At 41.1% G+C, this 15,148-nt stretch overlaps 1 protein-coding gene across 1 annotated transcript in view; it reads right to left on the bottom strand.

The window, feature by feature from the left end:
- The window catches only part of camkvl (CaM kinase-like vesicle-associated, like), a 35,603-nt gene that overhangs the window by 8,053 nt on the left and 12,402 nt on the right, over positions 1-15,148 (bottom strand). The window contains exon 2 of the mRNA XM_020095925.2: positions 25-131. Within this exon, the coding sequence (XP_019951484.2) occupies positions 25-119 (95 nt within the window). The 5' untranslated portion in view covers positions 120-131. The remainder of the gene's footprint in view (positions 1-24; positions 132-15,148) is intronic.

Raw genomic sequence — 15,148 nt, 5'->3', positions numbered from 1 at the left:
TGCATAAGGCTTCATGGGACTTACGCTCGGAGGACCTGTCCAATCTCATATTTGTCCGTGACATCAGATATGCTATCGTACATACGCCCGTCTCGCAGGGCAAGGCACCCAAATGGCATGACGTCATTCACCTAAGAAATAAAAAGAAAGACATTTCAATCATAGCACTAGAAAGGGGGAGAGTAAACATCAATTATTTTGATGATACCTTGAGGTAACAGAGAGATAAAGGGATTGCACAGACACATGGACGAGCATGTTAAAGAAGAGGAGTATACTGATGAAACATTATGAAAGCCTCCAGTGGTTGCAGTCAGAGACACCAAAGCAGGTCTGTTACCATCAGCCATAAAAACACACAGTGCAGTGGAGAACCGCGGCTCGAGCCAAGCCGGGTTTCTGAACCAGTCTGGATACTGACGCTTCTGGCGGACTGATTGCGTGCCAACCTTGTCAACAGATACTAAGCTACTCACTAAGCTTCTCTTTACTCTGCTAAAGTCTGCAGATTCTGTGCAACGTCTGTCAAGTTCAAGTTAAACTTTATTTATAAAGGGCAGTGTCCCTGTGTCCCTAAAGCAGCTGGCTTCTCCAGCAATCACTGAGTACTGAGTACTGGGCTTTAATGACGGGAAAATTTGTTTTTGTTTGTAGCCCAGTCTACGTGTGTGTGTGTTTGTGTGTGTGTGTGTATGTGTGTGTGTAGGATTTGCTGTCTGATCTGCAATAGATCAGCTGTTCATGACCCTTTAAAGTTGCAGTGAAAATCATGACTTTAAATGTCTCCCCTCACCTAGTTAAGCTTACTGTTAACACTGCGCTCGCCTGAAAATATCTATACACTATCTCCATAATAAATACACCACCTTTCAAATGTTTTGAAACCCAAAAAGTTCAGGTCATGAAGAGCTGCAAGAAATGGACAAATCATGTCAATAGAAAACAGGCTCTTTTCATTGATTGGTTCACTTTCAGGTTTTCTGCAACAGTTGAAATAAAAGAAACCTTAACAGTTAATGCAAACAATTCCCATATGTAAATCCTCTGTCTGGAAAAAATTGTGGTACTATACCTCTGATACTTACTATAAAACTGTATTGCTAGATACTATTGAAAGAATGGTGATAAAAAGGAAGTAACAAAGAAAGACAAACCGGTTTGTCAGAAGTTCATCAGTAAGATAATGACCCAAAAGTTTAGAATAAAAGAATTGGACTTTGTCAAATGATTGGAAATCAGAACTGTCTCCAGCTGCAAGATGAGTCAAAATCATAGACTGTATTTAAAGATGGCCGACATGACGGCTCCCCAAAACAGGAGCCCGTCATGATTGACAGCTGAAACTGACTGGCGACTCGTCAAAAATGTATATTGACAGGATCTTGCTACAGACACTGGGTCCAAATGCACAAGATGTTTGCTTGTATATTTTTTTGTATTTTTTATACATTTCCATCTATTTATCCTGTACTTTAATTTCTGAAGATATTGATGAACATAAATTCAAAGAAATACAACTGGATAAGCTGGCAAACTTTGGACCGGTAGTTTATAAAGGGTCCAAAACTCTCAGACTGTGGCGCCCTGTATATTTCACCGTGAGATTATTCTTATCACGTCCACTCTAAAATAGCTTGTGACCCCACAGAAGGTCCCAAACGCCTGGGTGGAAAATCAAGGATCTAGAAAGTGAATCAGCAATCGATACGCCATCTCACCACAGTCCTCAGGCAATCCTCACCCACATTCTTTAAACACGTCTATACTGCAGGACACAGATTCCCTGGAAGCTTCAGCCATCCATCCTCATGGTCCTTCTCCTCCTCCTCCTCCTCCTCCTAAGCACTCCACTTTAACCCATTCCTGCGGGATCACTCATTTCTATTATTTCACTTTGTGGAAATTGTTCTTTATCTTGTGTCCCTGTCGGAAAGTCACTGATTCAAGAAATATGGGATAAGAGGGAATGAGGCATTTGATAGATAGCTTCCATTAATGTGAGTGATTCTATAAGCAGGTAATTTTGTGGAGATGACTTCAGGGTTGTGTTGAGATAAATAGATAAAGAAAAAAGGAACTGGGAAAAATAGGAAACGTGAGGACATTGAAAGCAGAAAGACGATAGAAATCCTCAGATGAAAGGACATTTTTGCTGGTGCTAATTTAGGATTAAGAATTGAATATCATGTGAAATCCATTATGTCCCTTTCTGTGTTTGTGCGAGTGAATGTGTGTAGCATCACTACTGTATATGATAGGGTTAGAGGTTCTTCTGGTCTACGGTGGAGGCAGGGCTGGAGAGTACTGTGTAATCCCAGCACTGGCCGTAATCTCTAATCTGCACCCCTAATCCAAAGCGCTGCATGGGATACACTGCATGTGTATGTGCACGCGTGCACAAGTGTGTGTATCTGGGAGCGAGAGCAAATGTCATTGCGGTGGTGTCGAATGTAGCAGATGTGAGTTGAGTGCGCGTCGCTCCATATGTGCATCGTCGTTGGAGTGTAATGCCCCAGTGAAACCGTGGGGACCGTTGTGCTGGATTGAAAAGGCCGCGTGTTGCCAGCAGATTACATAAGAGCAACAACATTCCCATGACAAGGTCCAGGATGGTGGAGGTGATGCTGACTTGATGTGAATGGAGCACATCCGTCGCTTTGGGAACAACATGTCCCCTCCGAATTACAGAAACAACTGCCGACAACAGATCCGCTCACCAATAGATTTTTCATTTTCACAGTTTTTGCTCTTTACCTGCTGTTAGAGCATTAATCCCCAAATGTCCACTGTTGATGTTTAAGAGTCTCAAAACGCTCTGCAAGTGATTTTGAAAACACAAGCAGTGACCTGGGAACAGCTTTGGGAATATGCTGAAGCTACTGATTACTACTACAAAGTCAGTAGCATTGTGTCGTTACACAGGCCTCACACTTTTTTTTCAAACTCTTCCTCCAGTTTCTCTAGTCAGTATGGGTTTAACTGAAGCTGACAGTTAAAATGATGTGAGCCTCTTTTTGTTGTGTTGAACACTAAATTCCCAGAGAACTGGAAAGTACTTAGATTCGTCTAAAATGCTGATTTGCAATCTGCGATTCAAGTGTAAAGGTTTTAAAAAAACACCACCACACCCTGAGTCGGTATGAACCTTGTGGATGATGTAGAGTTGGAGGAGACACAGGAGGAAAAGATGAGAGAAGATGGAGGAAAGAGGTGAGAAATGATGGGAGCAGAAAGGCAAGAAGGAGAAAGGCACTGTGATTAAGTGAAAAGGTGGATAGAGACAATGGGAATAGAGCAAAGTGTAAAACAGAGAACTGGAGAGGCAGATTGAGAGTACCTCTCACCTTCACAGCTTCACAGCTGTGTGTGTGTGTGTGTGTGAATGTTCGCACAAGTTAATCTGTACTGTATGTGTGTGTTAACATTGTGCGATAATGTGTTATGTGACTCATGTCTATATGAGAGTATGAGGGGCTGTCCCCAAAGTCAGAAAACACTTTGACAGAGCAACTCCTCTACAAAACAAACTCACGTCACTCATCCTCCTGAAGACTTTGCCAGATTTGTCAAAGCAGAGATTATAGATGAAATGAAGCATTGAAGTCTAATGAGACATTTAACCTCAGCGACGCTCTCAGCAGCAGCAAACACAGCTGAGAGTGTCACCGAGTTTCACACAATTTTCTGGGTGTTTTCAAGTTTCAGTGGCAGAAATGGTAGAATTGATTGATTTTGTTCAAATTGTTATTTTTCATTTGTAGTTTTTTAAAGCTTTATTTCACAACTTTGATGACAGAACATCAAGGATCATGTTTGGGAAATTATCTAACTTCATTATAATGCAGTGAAACACTCATGTGAATGTCACTGAATTATTTTAGAAATTATGAATGTCATTTTCATCATGAACAGGTACAACTTGACAAACCTGGACAACATATCTCAGCAATTGGAAGTATTTAAATGAACAAATTAAAGAATAAATATCCCCTTTTATTATTTTTCAATCATATCAATAGTTTTGGCACAAACCAATAGAGATGCATCATCACATTCTTGGGTCGCTCGCCATACCGTGCTACACGGCTACAACGATCTAGTTGAATAAGCACACATCATGGATCTCTGATTCAGACAGAGGTCATATTTATGTCATTCAGTTTAAATCCCTGATCATGGGGGATTTAATATAGACTACTGTACGTGAGGCTGTTCTGTGGCTGGAACACAGCCTACAGATGTAAAATCAGCTGTTTGCATTTAGTCACTCCACTGAGCTCAGAGCACGTGAGTGATGTCAAAATGAGAGTTGAGTCTCGAGAGTGCAGGAATACAGTTTATTTTGGCTTTGGCTACGACACATAAATAAAAACAGTAACACAAGACCTAGTTTGATGAAATTGTGAAGCAGCGCTGCATCATGGGAGTTCTTGTCCTCACCACCATTAAACATGAAAATCTAACATGAAGTGTTCAGGTGCAAATCATGTTTGCAGATGAGCTGGTGTTTTAGTCGAGTTACACTGCCAATGATCGTGATCCACAAGTGAGCAATACAATCAGTGGGAGGAAAAAATTGGCTAACTGGCCAGCAATTAGGGCTGGCCGGTATGACTTCATATCCATATCACGAGGATTTCTAAACTTTTGGCTGCTCCTTGGCTCTTTTCTAATAACTCACACGTGTAGAACTTGAGTAATGGAGTGTCGCTTCTTCTGCAACAATGAATTTAAAACACAGCGTTGTGCCATAATTGGCAGAAAAAACTATTCTCCTGTCTGCAGGTGTGTGTGTGTGTGTGTGTGTGTGTGCGTCTCCTCTTCTCTGTCGAGCTTCACACAAACTGACGATCTCCTTTATTTCGTTTTTTAATCGTTGGTGTCGCATCATGAATCCAGATCGTTCCAGTCACTTGATGTCCTGACTGTGTACAAAGTAAACTTCAAATACTGCATGTGTCCTAATAACTCATGATTATTGATGGTTTTTATTGTCAATGTGTAAAGTCGGGGCCTACTAGCAGCAGGTTTATTTTTCATCATACGCTGTTTGCCCCAGATAAATTATAGCAGAGATGGACAAAGCCACTTGTAAAAAGGATACGATGCAATTAAAAGGTGACCAAAATGAAATCTCTCATTACCTTGAATAAAATTGTGGATTTCTCTGGGTTGGAACATTTTGGATGGATGGATGTAGATGCACATTTTAAAAAAAGATTCAACTACTGACACCTATGCAATGGTTTACTGTACATTTTGCCTATGCCTTTGAAATACACAACCTTTGGCACACACAGCCTCAGGTGTGCCCCACCCCCGCGAGACATCGCACTTCGGCTCCAGCACCTTAAATCAATCCTTTTGTGCACTTCTCTGAGGCTGAGTGTGTTCGTGTGCTTGTTCAGAAGTGTTGTTTAGGCTGCAGCAAGGCACAAAATGAAACGTATTGGAATAGAATATCCTTTTATCAGCTCTGAGGGGAAATGTTTCAGAGGTTCTCGGCGTCAAGGTTATTCTAAGAAAAAAAAAGCCAATGCTCAGTCCAGAAAAAAATAACAAACCTTCATTCCTCATCTGTGAAGGCAAATGGTGCATTTTGCAGCTCGTCAATAAATGCAAACTGACATACTAAAGAAGAGCGGTCTATTACATTAGGATCTGTGTGACAGTCTGCTCTGAGTAGCTTGGCTGGTGATGTGCCTGCATTCCAGAAATAAATAATTGTAAATGTATGTTATGTAAATATTTTATTTCGGCAAGTGCCCGTGTGAAGCTGCTTTTGCAGCTTTTTTTTATGTGTTGTCACTCACGTGGTTACGTGTTTCACTGTGTCCTTGTCGCCGTCAAACAGCTGCAGCACAGCGATGTTTGTAAATCAACAATGATGCCATTATCAGCATCGGCATGATGCAAATCCCGCTATCTGCACGATGTGATCAAGTGGTGGAGCATCGGCTTTGTGAGGAGGTGACACTAGATCTGCGACGTGATAAGATAAACAACAACAAGATGCATATGGGTGTGTGTTTGTACAAAAAACATTTTAGTAAGTATGTCAATGTTTTGCCTCAGGAGAAGTGTGAGAGCAGCAGGGTCCCTGGCCGACCTTGGGTTACTTCTGCCGCTGTGAACGAGAGATGACAGGCCTCAGAGTCTGTGTGAGCGCGAATCACTTGAGAGATACACATACGCTGTGCACACACGAACACACACAGCACATCCATACACTCAAACACACACACACACATCATACAACATTAAACATCACATATACACGCACTTCACTGTACAACTGTCCCTACATGATGGAGAAGTGGACTGGATATATCTGTTCCTCATTAGTGTCTGACATGTCACTCTGCCTATATCTCGGCAGCATGGACACAGGTGTGTGACTCTACGAGAAAAACATATTCATCTATTCCACTCATTTCCGATCATTTCGCTTAAACTCATCTCTTGCTTTCGTCCTTTTGTTTTTCATTCCCGAACCTTTCCCTGCCTCTTCGTGTCTTTCATCGTGTTTTGCCCTCGCCCATCCCCACACATTTTAGCAGAACTCTACAGCGGTTTAATCAGGGCAATTCCTCACCGAGGTAGTGGAGAAAAACATCAGGGGCCACGACTCATGTTGCAACCCCCGATGTTCTAACTGTTCCGCTAATGGGTGTGTGTGTCTGAGTGAGTACGTCCACGAGTGGAGCAAGTAAATGAAATAAATACACAGGTATACATGCTTACAATAAAATGCAAGGAGATATTCTGCATCCCAATAGCCCTCATAGGTGTAATTAAAGCATCCCACCTTTAATAAGATGAGCAAGATTGTGTTTCTTGTGTGCAAATCTGTGTGTCTCCTCATCTGTGTGTAACAAGACATGACAGTTGCAGCCTGTTCCCTATTGATCAATCAAGACTTGACTGAACACATAAAAAAATTGACTTTTAGCACAGCTTGTGTAGCGCTTGGGGTTTAGCATTCTTCAGAGGAAGTTTAAATAGATTCACAAGCGCATGTAGAAATTGAGGTGGGTGTAATTAGAAAATAATAACGCAATAAATATTCCAAACACAGCTGAGAGCACTCTCATATTGTCATCAATATCATTTTGGCCTGCGAAATGTATTTCCAGTTAGATTATAATGGTATTAAGTAGAAATTAGTCCACTTATTCTTACTGAGCTCATTGCCCGAGTTGATGAGTGAGCGTTCAATATTGAGTGGAGTACACGGCAGCCTGAGGTCGGTCCCAGGCTTCCTGTGACGTGAAAGTGGGACAAATAAAAGAGTTGGGACGATAAGACGGAGTACACAGGAGAGAAGGAGTCAGGGCCGTGAAGAGGCGAAGCACGTGAAAGGCTAATTTTCAGCATTACTGTGCTTGTTAAAATCAAGTGTACTACAGGGTACAGGAGTGAGGAAGAGGGTGAATAGATAATGGATGGATTATCATTCTAAATGCGCACACGCAAAACTAACAGCATTATACGTTACGCATGTATAGATACCATATGACTTAATGGCTAATATCAGAGTGCTGCATCAATACCCATTACATCGGCTTTTTGAATTCCCAGTATGGGGTCTTCTCTGAGCTTGTTATAAACACTAATTCCCATATTGCTCACAGAGCGGCTCTCATCTAAGGCCTGTGTACATGTGTGGTTTGTTTGTGTGTGTAAAGCAAAGAGACAGTGTGTGTGTGTGTGTGTGTGTTGGTGACTGCAAGGCATACACAAGGCCAGAGATGGGCTTAATAAGGAAATGCTCTAATGAAAATTCATCACATCTGCCCACAGAGAGAAACCCACTTCCAAATGCAGACACATACAAAAATCCACAAAATTCACAGACACACACACACACACACTTATATAGACACACACGTGCAAACACAGCATTATTGCCTTCTGAATGAAAGGATTCATCTGTTTCTAAACTTTACACCACTGTCTGTCTCTGTTTCCTGTCCCCTCATTAGAAAAGTGGATCTGTGCAGGTCTTACACAGTAAGTGTGTCCTCAGGGAGACGGGCCATGGGCACCTTTTTTAGACAACAGTGTGTGTGTGTGTCTGGAGCATACGTAGAATGATGCAATATCTGGCTGACAGGCTTGCAGTTTCTGACACCAGAATAGCCTGGGGCAAGACCTGCAGGCACACACACACACAAACACACACACACACACACACACACGTATACAATATACAGACTGTATGAAAGTGTGTTCTTGTAAAAAAAAGTGTATATTCATGAAAACTTCTTGACTAAATCTGAGACTGTGTATAAATTGGACACATATTCAGATGCACAAAATCACACGGACTGACAGGAGCCAGCATCTCCTCTGCAAGGTACGCAGGAGATGAGAGCATCATAAGCAAGGAGAAAAATATATTTTATATATAATTGACTGAATTTAAATTTAAAAAAGCATGTGCCGGCTAAGCTGTGCTGTTTTAATGTTGTCCCCTCTTGTCTGTCTGAACCTGGCACTGAATGAAGACTACTGAAAGTCCACAGCCATAGCTTCTCTGTGAGGCTTTACTACAGCTAGCCCAATGAATGTATATAAAGAAGGAAGAGTCAACACTTCTTACTGCAAACATGAAGCCAAAAGATCTTGGAAATGTGTGTTGCCATTTCATGCTGGTGATGTCATTTGGAACCATATGGTACCTACCATGCACCTGCTTAACCAATCACAAATCAATCTCAGCTGTCAATCATGTCAACTCAGCCCATTTTTATAAAATAACTGATTAAAACCAAACCAAGTCTTGAACACGGGTGATAAGAAAAACCTAAAGCGACAGAAATTAAGCATTGGAAACAATGGTCCATGTCCAATAAGCTAACATGGAGAGGGTAGGGTTTATGACTTTTACTACAGTCATGACGTACATCTCTATTTTCAGTCAGCCGGCTGGCCCAAGGTGAATGCCTTCATTAGCATATTTGCATGGTCACAATAATAGCAACATGATGATATTTTCAACAAGGATATTTGTATTCATAATGTGTCGAGATATTTCACTTTAAACCATAAAGGTCAACACACTGCTTGACATATAGGAAAAATCTGGGATCAAGAAAGTCATTTGGACACATAGAAACAGATTTCAGTAAAAAAGAAGTGCATTGGACTGTATATGAAAAGGTTACAATCCATCCTGTAAATATCATCTGGGAACCATGACTGTGCTTTTCATGATGGTTTAGTGGAACTAGCACTTTTGATTACATCGTGCTGATCATTACGATCCATTGATCAGCAGTTCACTTTGTAGTAGTGTAGCACAAATATGAAGTGAACGAATCTCATCCTGGACCAAAACACCACACATAAAATGAAAGATCCATTTTTGGAGTTTTTGGAGGATTTTGTGGGCACTGAAGTAATACGGTTGGGCTATTACTCTGTATTGTATAACTCAAGTCAACTCAACTGTGCAAGTTTTATACTTCTTGTGTCCATATCTGGTATATGGACCAAACGATGCCTTCAAGGAATATCACTTCTACTTCTTCTATTTAGCAAGGACATAGAGTATAAATACTGCCTGTGTACAACAGTGAAATTAATGAAATAAACAATCAATATGCTCCATTGTTTGTAATCTTATGTAATCCCAAATGTACTGTATAATAGCTCTGCTCTCTGTGTCCTGCTGAAATGTTAAATGATCCGAGTTTATACCTCTGAGTGGAGCAGCTTTGTGCTGCCTCCTGCTGCAGCCTCTTCTGTATTTGTCTTTTTCTTTGACTATGTTCCCTAAAGTGCAGATGAAATTGAAAACACACGTTTTTCTCTTCATTTCGATTTCTATTCCCGCTAATCTGACATTTTCTATTCCTGGAAACTGGGATTTTGAGAAATGTTCTCCCATGTGGGTTTTGTTGATTTGAAATTGCCAGCCCTGCACTGTAATGAGATGAGGGAAAGGAGCTTTTTGAAAATGCTGATGTACACAGTAATTCTCAGCTTGTCAATCCTACATTAGCATAGCCAAAGGTACGTCTCCTCGCAAGCGAAGCACTGTCGTTGCAGCCAGTTTCCACTGTTTGTTTTTTGGTGCAAATAAAAAATTGTGATCGATGAGTGGATCAGCCCATGAATTATCATTACCCTCAGACAACATCATCAAAAATCAATGTCTCACACTCGTACAGTCTTTTGAAAACAGGGAGAAGTTTTTTTATATATTTTCCTTTGGTTTCAGAAGGGATAGTAAAGTTTTTGAGATACTATATTAGTATGGAAATGGACTCAATCATGCGTGCAGTTGAATTTCATGTTTGTGCTTATGGTTGTTGATATGATTACAGCACATTAACAAGCAGAAAGTAATCCTTACCCTGCGGCTACAGATGATGATGAGATGATGTGGCTGCGATTTGCAAATTTTTTTTATCACTACACCACAATGAATCCTCTTCATCCTGTTTTTTTTATTAGCAGCACAGTTTGGTACAAGAAATAGCAGCTGCTCAACCTCACAACTCTCTGTTATGAGTGTGTTTACTACACGGTATTCACGAGTGACAAAGACAAAACTATGTTACGCACTTCACTTAAGCATTCATTTCAGGGGAGACAGACTTCATGCAAAAAGTTTGTGGAGCAGAAAAAATTGCCATGCCAGGCAGACGTGAGCGAAGTTGCACATGGCTCACGTGGCGCTGAATTAAACGGCTCCTGTCAGCTCCAACACACGCACACTTCACAGAATGCAACATAAATGATGTCAGCGGACATGAGAGATGGGACAAAAGAGATGGAGGAAGGAAATGGAATGAAGCATTCAGGTGTTGTTGTAATACTCAGAGGAACAAACGTGGAAAACTGAAGGCTGTGCCTAAGTGTGTGTGTGTATGTGTGTGTGTGTGTGTGTGAGTGTGAGTGTATTTTACTGTACATGTGTGTTTGTGACAGGGAGGGTCAGTGGAGAGGAACAACATTCTCTGTCAAGTAGTGTCCTCTCGAAAATTATGCAGCCCCAGGTTGAGGAGTTGTGTGTGTGTCTGCATGTGTGTCTGCAAAGAAATACATTCACAAGTAGGGAAACACACAATGTATCAAAAACTTAAAATGCATCTCTGTTCACGGATGCTACTTCTAACATTGATGTGTTTGTGTTGGTGGGGTGTGTGTGTGGGGGGGGGGCACTTTTGGTTTCATTTATCCTCTTTTGGATGATCAAGTGAAGAGAAAGTTTTCTCTCTCTCTTTCTCTCTCGCACACACAGACACAAACACGCACACACGCACACAACCACACAACCACACCTGTTCACTCTGTCAAACACACAGAGACCCACTAATGAACCGTCCCACGGTCCACCTACACACAGAGACTCACATACACACAAACGCACACATACATGTTTTAAGCCAATGGCCTCATTGTCAGATTTGTCCTCTATGGAGAATAAATTAAATTGTAAAACCTTCCCTAGCATACACACACACATGTGTGTATATATGTGTGTGTGTGTGTGTGTGCTCATGTAAATGTGTGCTTGTGCAAAGCCATTGATCACGACTGCATTAATTCATTCCTTTTGTAACCAAACATGGCCTTTAGACGCACCGCACAGAGTGGCTCTCCAAATACCCAGACTTCAATTGAGAGGCTCAATCCACACCTCAGTTTGCATGCACACACAGACGCACACAGACGCACACACAGACGCACACAGACGCACACACAGACGCACACAGACGCACACAGACGCACACAGACGCACACAGATGCGCATGTAAACAAAGCAAAAGAGTGAAATGGGGAGAGACAGTCAGAAGCGCACACAATCTGAAATACACAATCTTTCACAGTCCCTGACACCCTGTCACACCACTCTCTGGCAGAGAACTCCACCCTCTGTTTCTCTGTCTCTCCACTGCCTCCTCTTGTTCAGTCTGTCAGTCTCACCTTTGTTTGACTGAGTGCAGAAGTTCTATTGTATTTTTGTCTGTCCCTGCTTGTCCTTCAACACTGTGTCTCTCATTCAGGTGTGCAGAGATTCTTATTGACTGAGGCAAGCTTCCTTCGATAAAAATATTCAGCAGGGAATATGTGACTCCATCCTGATGAGTTTGTTTCCTCTTGTACCGAGTGCAGACTGTCAGGTTGAGTTTTTAGGTTGAGGGTTGAGGGGCTTAATTTCATTCCAGTGACAATTTTGCAACAGAAAATACTTATTTTAATCTTGGTAAAATTTTGACTGTTGAATTAAAATCCATTTGTTTTTAAATGACCTGCCTGGATAAATGGTCAAATCGAATAACATAAAGTAGTTTGCATTATGTGTTCTTATTCAAATCCTTTGAAAGCAGTCAAAATCCATGCTCTCCGGATAGAGTCTGAACCCAAGGCTGACTTATAATTGAATTTCAAAAGTTTTTCGTATAACCCAAAACAACCTCAAACACAATTCTGCTGTTTTATTTTTTTCCTTTCAGCATAATTTAGCTGCTCATTATCTAATCTCTCCATTGAGTATAGCTTTTGGTTTTGGGGATCTGAAAGGTCAGCCCTGGCTGACTGAGGTTTTACATTTGTGAGAGATGTTTTTTTCTGCTTTACCATGTCACATCTGCAGTGTTGTGAACCCTGAAGGCTTCTGCCTCTCTCTCTCTCTCTCTCTCTCTCACACACACACACACACACTCACATTTCTGTTCCAAAGGACAGACAAGGTTCACAGAGAATGAGGGCACAGCTGTAACAGCACACACACATGTACATCTCAGAAAGATAAAGAGATATCAGGTCAATTAGAAACATTTAGAGAGATATTCATAATATGCAACAACATCTTCTTGTCACAAATTGTACTTCTGTACTTTTGTGCCTGACAAGTGTGTGTGTGTGTGTGTGTGTGTGTGTGTGTGTGTGTGTGTGTGTGTGTGTGTGTGTGTGTGCGCCATGAGAACAAGTCTGCTCAAGCACAAGTCTAAAGATGAAAATTAGGTCATTTGGTCTCATGGGAAAGTTAGAGTGGGTGAGATGGAGAGGGGGAAGGTTATAGGATAATGGACAAAAAGATGGTAAAGACAGACAAGAGAGAGAGAGAGCGGCAGGAAGGAAGATGAGTGCGATGCAGGAGTGGTTGTTCTCATCCTCTGCCATACAACCTGTTTTTGGGCACGTCAGCAGTGTACACAAAAGATAACTGAGAGATGACATGTCAACACACACAGATAATTACTTTGTTTTTCACTTGTGGTTTACTCTTCGCTGCTCCGTCAATGAGTCCAAACCCTTCATCAGCAGACTCATGTCTGAAAAGCATCTGTCACAGAATGTAAAGCGAGTTGCATGACGAGTGGAAGTTTAACATAAAACAGGTGTTTGAACACCTGTAACACATTGCAATTTCGGGAGCAATCTAAAGAATTTTGTCTGACATACATACGTCCTGTTGTCATCACCTACGTGGGTTGGTTCTGTCTTTACTTGACATTGATTGTAGAGGGCTACAATCTGAGATGGGTGTATATGCTAACCTTTTTGCATAAAGTGCATTGAAAGATGTACTTTTTCTTTTGGTTTGAATTTGAATTGAAAAAATGAATGAACTGAGGAATTGTGTTTCTACTGTAAAATCATAATGGTTTTACTACCAGCAAAATGATTTGCTTGGTTGTTAAAACTTTCTATTGTCAGAAGAGAAGCTTACAAGCAATCTTACATTGCGCTTCTGTTTCTTTTTCTTCTTCAACTGTTGAATGCTGTCTCAATTTCTTGGTCCAAAAGTCAGAACAATCAAGAGTGTTTCCGTACTGCAAACGAACCAAAGCACCTCTTTTGGTCGGACCACATTTTGGACTGTTGGTCTGAGGCACTTTTGACACAGTTATTTTGGTTCAGACTAAACTGAATTCCGGTCCGGACCCAAAAAAGCTAGTTGTGCACCCTTAGGTGGTAAGAGGAGATGACACTGCTGCTTGGGAAAATATCATTCTAAAGAGATTGTGCTAAAGAAATATCAGAACCTTATTTCTATTCTGAATCTACAACCAACATTGTCTTGACTTTCATTTTGACACTGAGATTGCAAACAAAACAATGTAAGCACAAGTTAAATGACTATAACTTTCACGTAACCTTTATAAATCAATGCAAACCCTGCAGGAAGAATGGATAATCTATAGCCTGCATTCCAATGGGACTTCATTTCAAACGTCTCCGTCTGTATTGTGTTCCAGATATCAAATGTCTGATTTGTGCATGTCGTCACAATGAGATGAAGTTCAGTGTCAAGTCTTTGTGGTCAGAGCGACATCTGTTTTGAGTGAGAGATGCCTCACAATGACTTGATGAATTAATGCCACTAGAATTTTGAGGAGTGATTATGATCCGTGAATGGATCAGAGCCTCGGAGGCATTGCAAAACACAGGCAGTAAGCAAGTGCTGACTAACTCATAAAAAATCTCATTTTTGAGATGTACCGCACATTATTAAAAACTCAACGACACACACACACACACACACACACACACACACACACACACACACACACACACACAAACACTAAGGCTATTAAACAGACTTCTTGTGCATACCACATAAATAATTCATGGAGGAATAAAATTCATTCACTGATGCACTGACAATAAAAATGTGCCAATATTAAAAGTGGGAAGAACATGTCTGATTATTTATATACATCACTGAGCTACACTGCACTGACCCAACAACCGTTTTGTCGTTTATGCTGCAGAGGAAAAGCGGAGTGTGTTGATTAAAAGGTACTAAATCATTTTAAGAACTAAGTATTCAAAATGTATTCCTAGAAAAGTCATAAAAGGAGATGCAAGAAATCAATGTTAGGAGACGTGTGTTAAAAATGAGGAAGGAAGCAGCAAAGAGATTTGGTTTAGGGTGAGAACGAATGAAAAGGAGAGAGGAAAGTGAAGAGGAGTGAGGGGTGAGCACTGGCGCCAGATGAAGAGTAACGTTTAGAGTAGAAAATAAGATTGAGATGAAGATGACAAGGAAAGGGAAGAATGAAAGATGGAGACAAAGCATGGAAGATGTCAGATGTGAAGAGCGCAGGGGAATGAAAGTGAGAACACTTCCGTGAGAAAGTCAGCAGTGTGTGTATGTGTGCATGGAGAGAGAGATAGAAAAAAG

The sequence above is a fragment of the Paralichthys olivaceus genome, chromosome 6 (genome assembly GCF_024713975.1).
Source record: "Paralichthys olivaceus isolate ysfri-2021 chromosome 6, ASM2471397v2, whole genome shotgun sequence".
Taxonomy (NCBI): domain Eukaryota; kingdom Metazoa; phylum Chordata; class Actinopteri; order Pleuronectiformes; family Paralichthyidae; genus Paralichthys; species Paralichthys olivaceus.
Note: the sequence above shows the minus strand (reverse complement) of the source record. Positions and strands in the feature narration are given on the sequence as shown.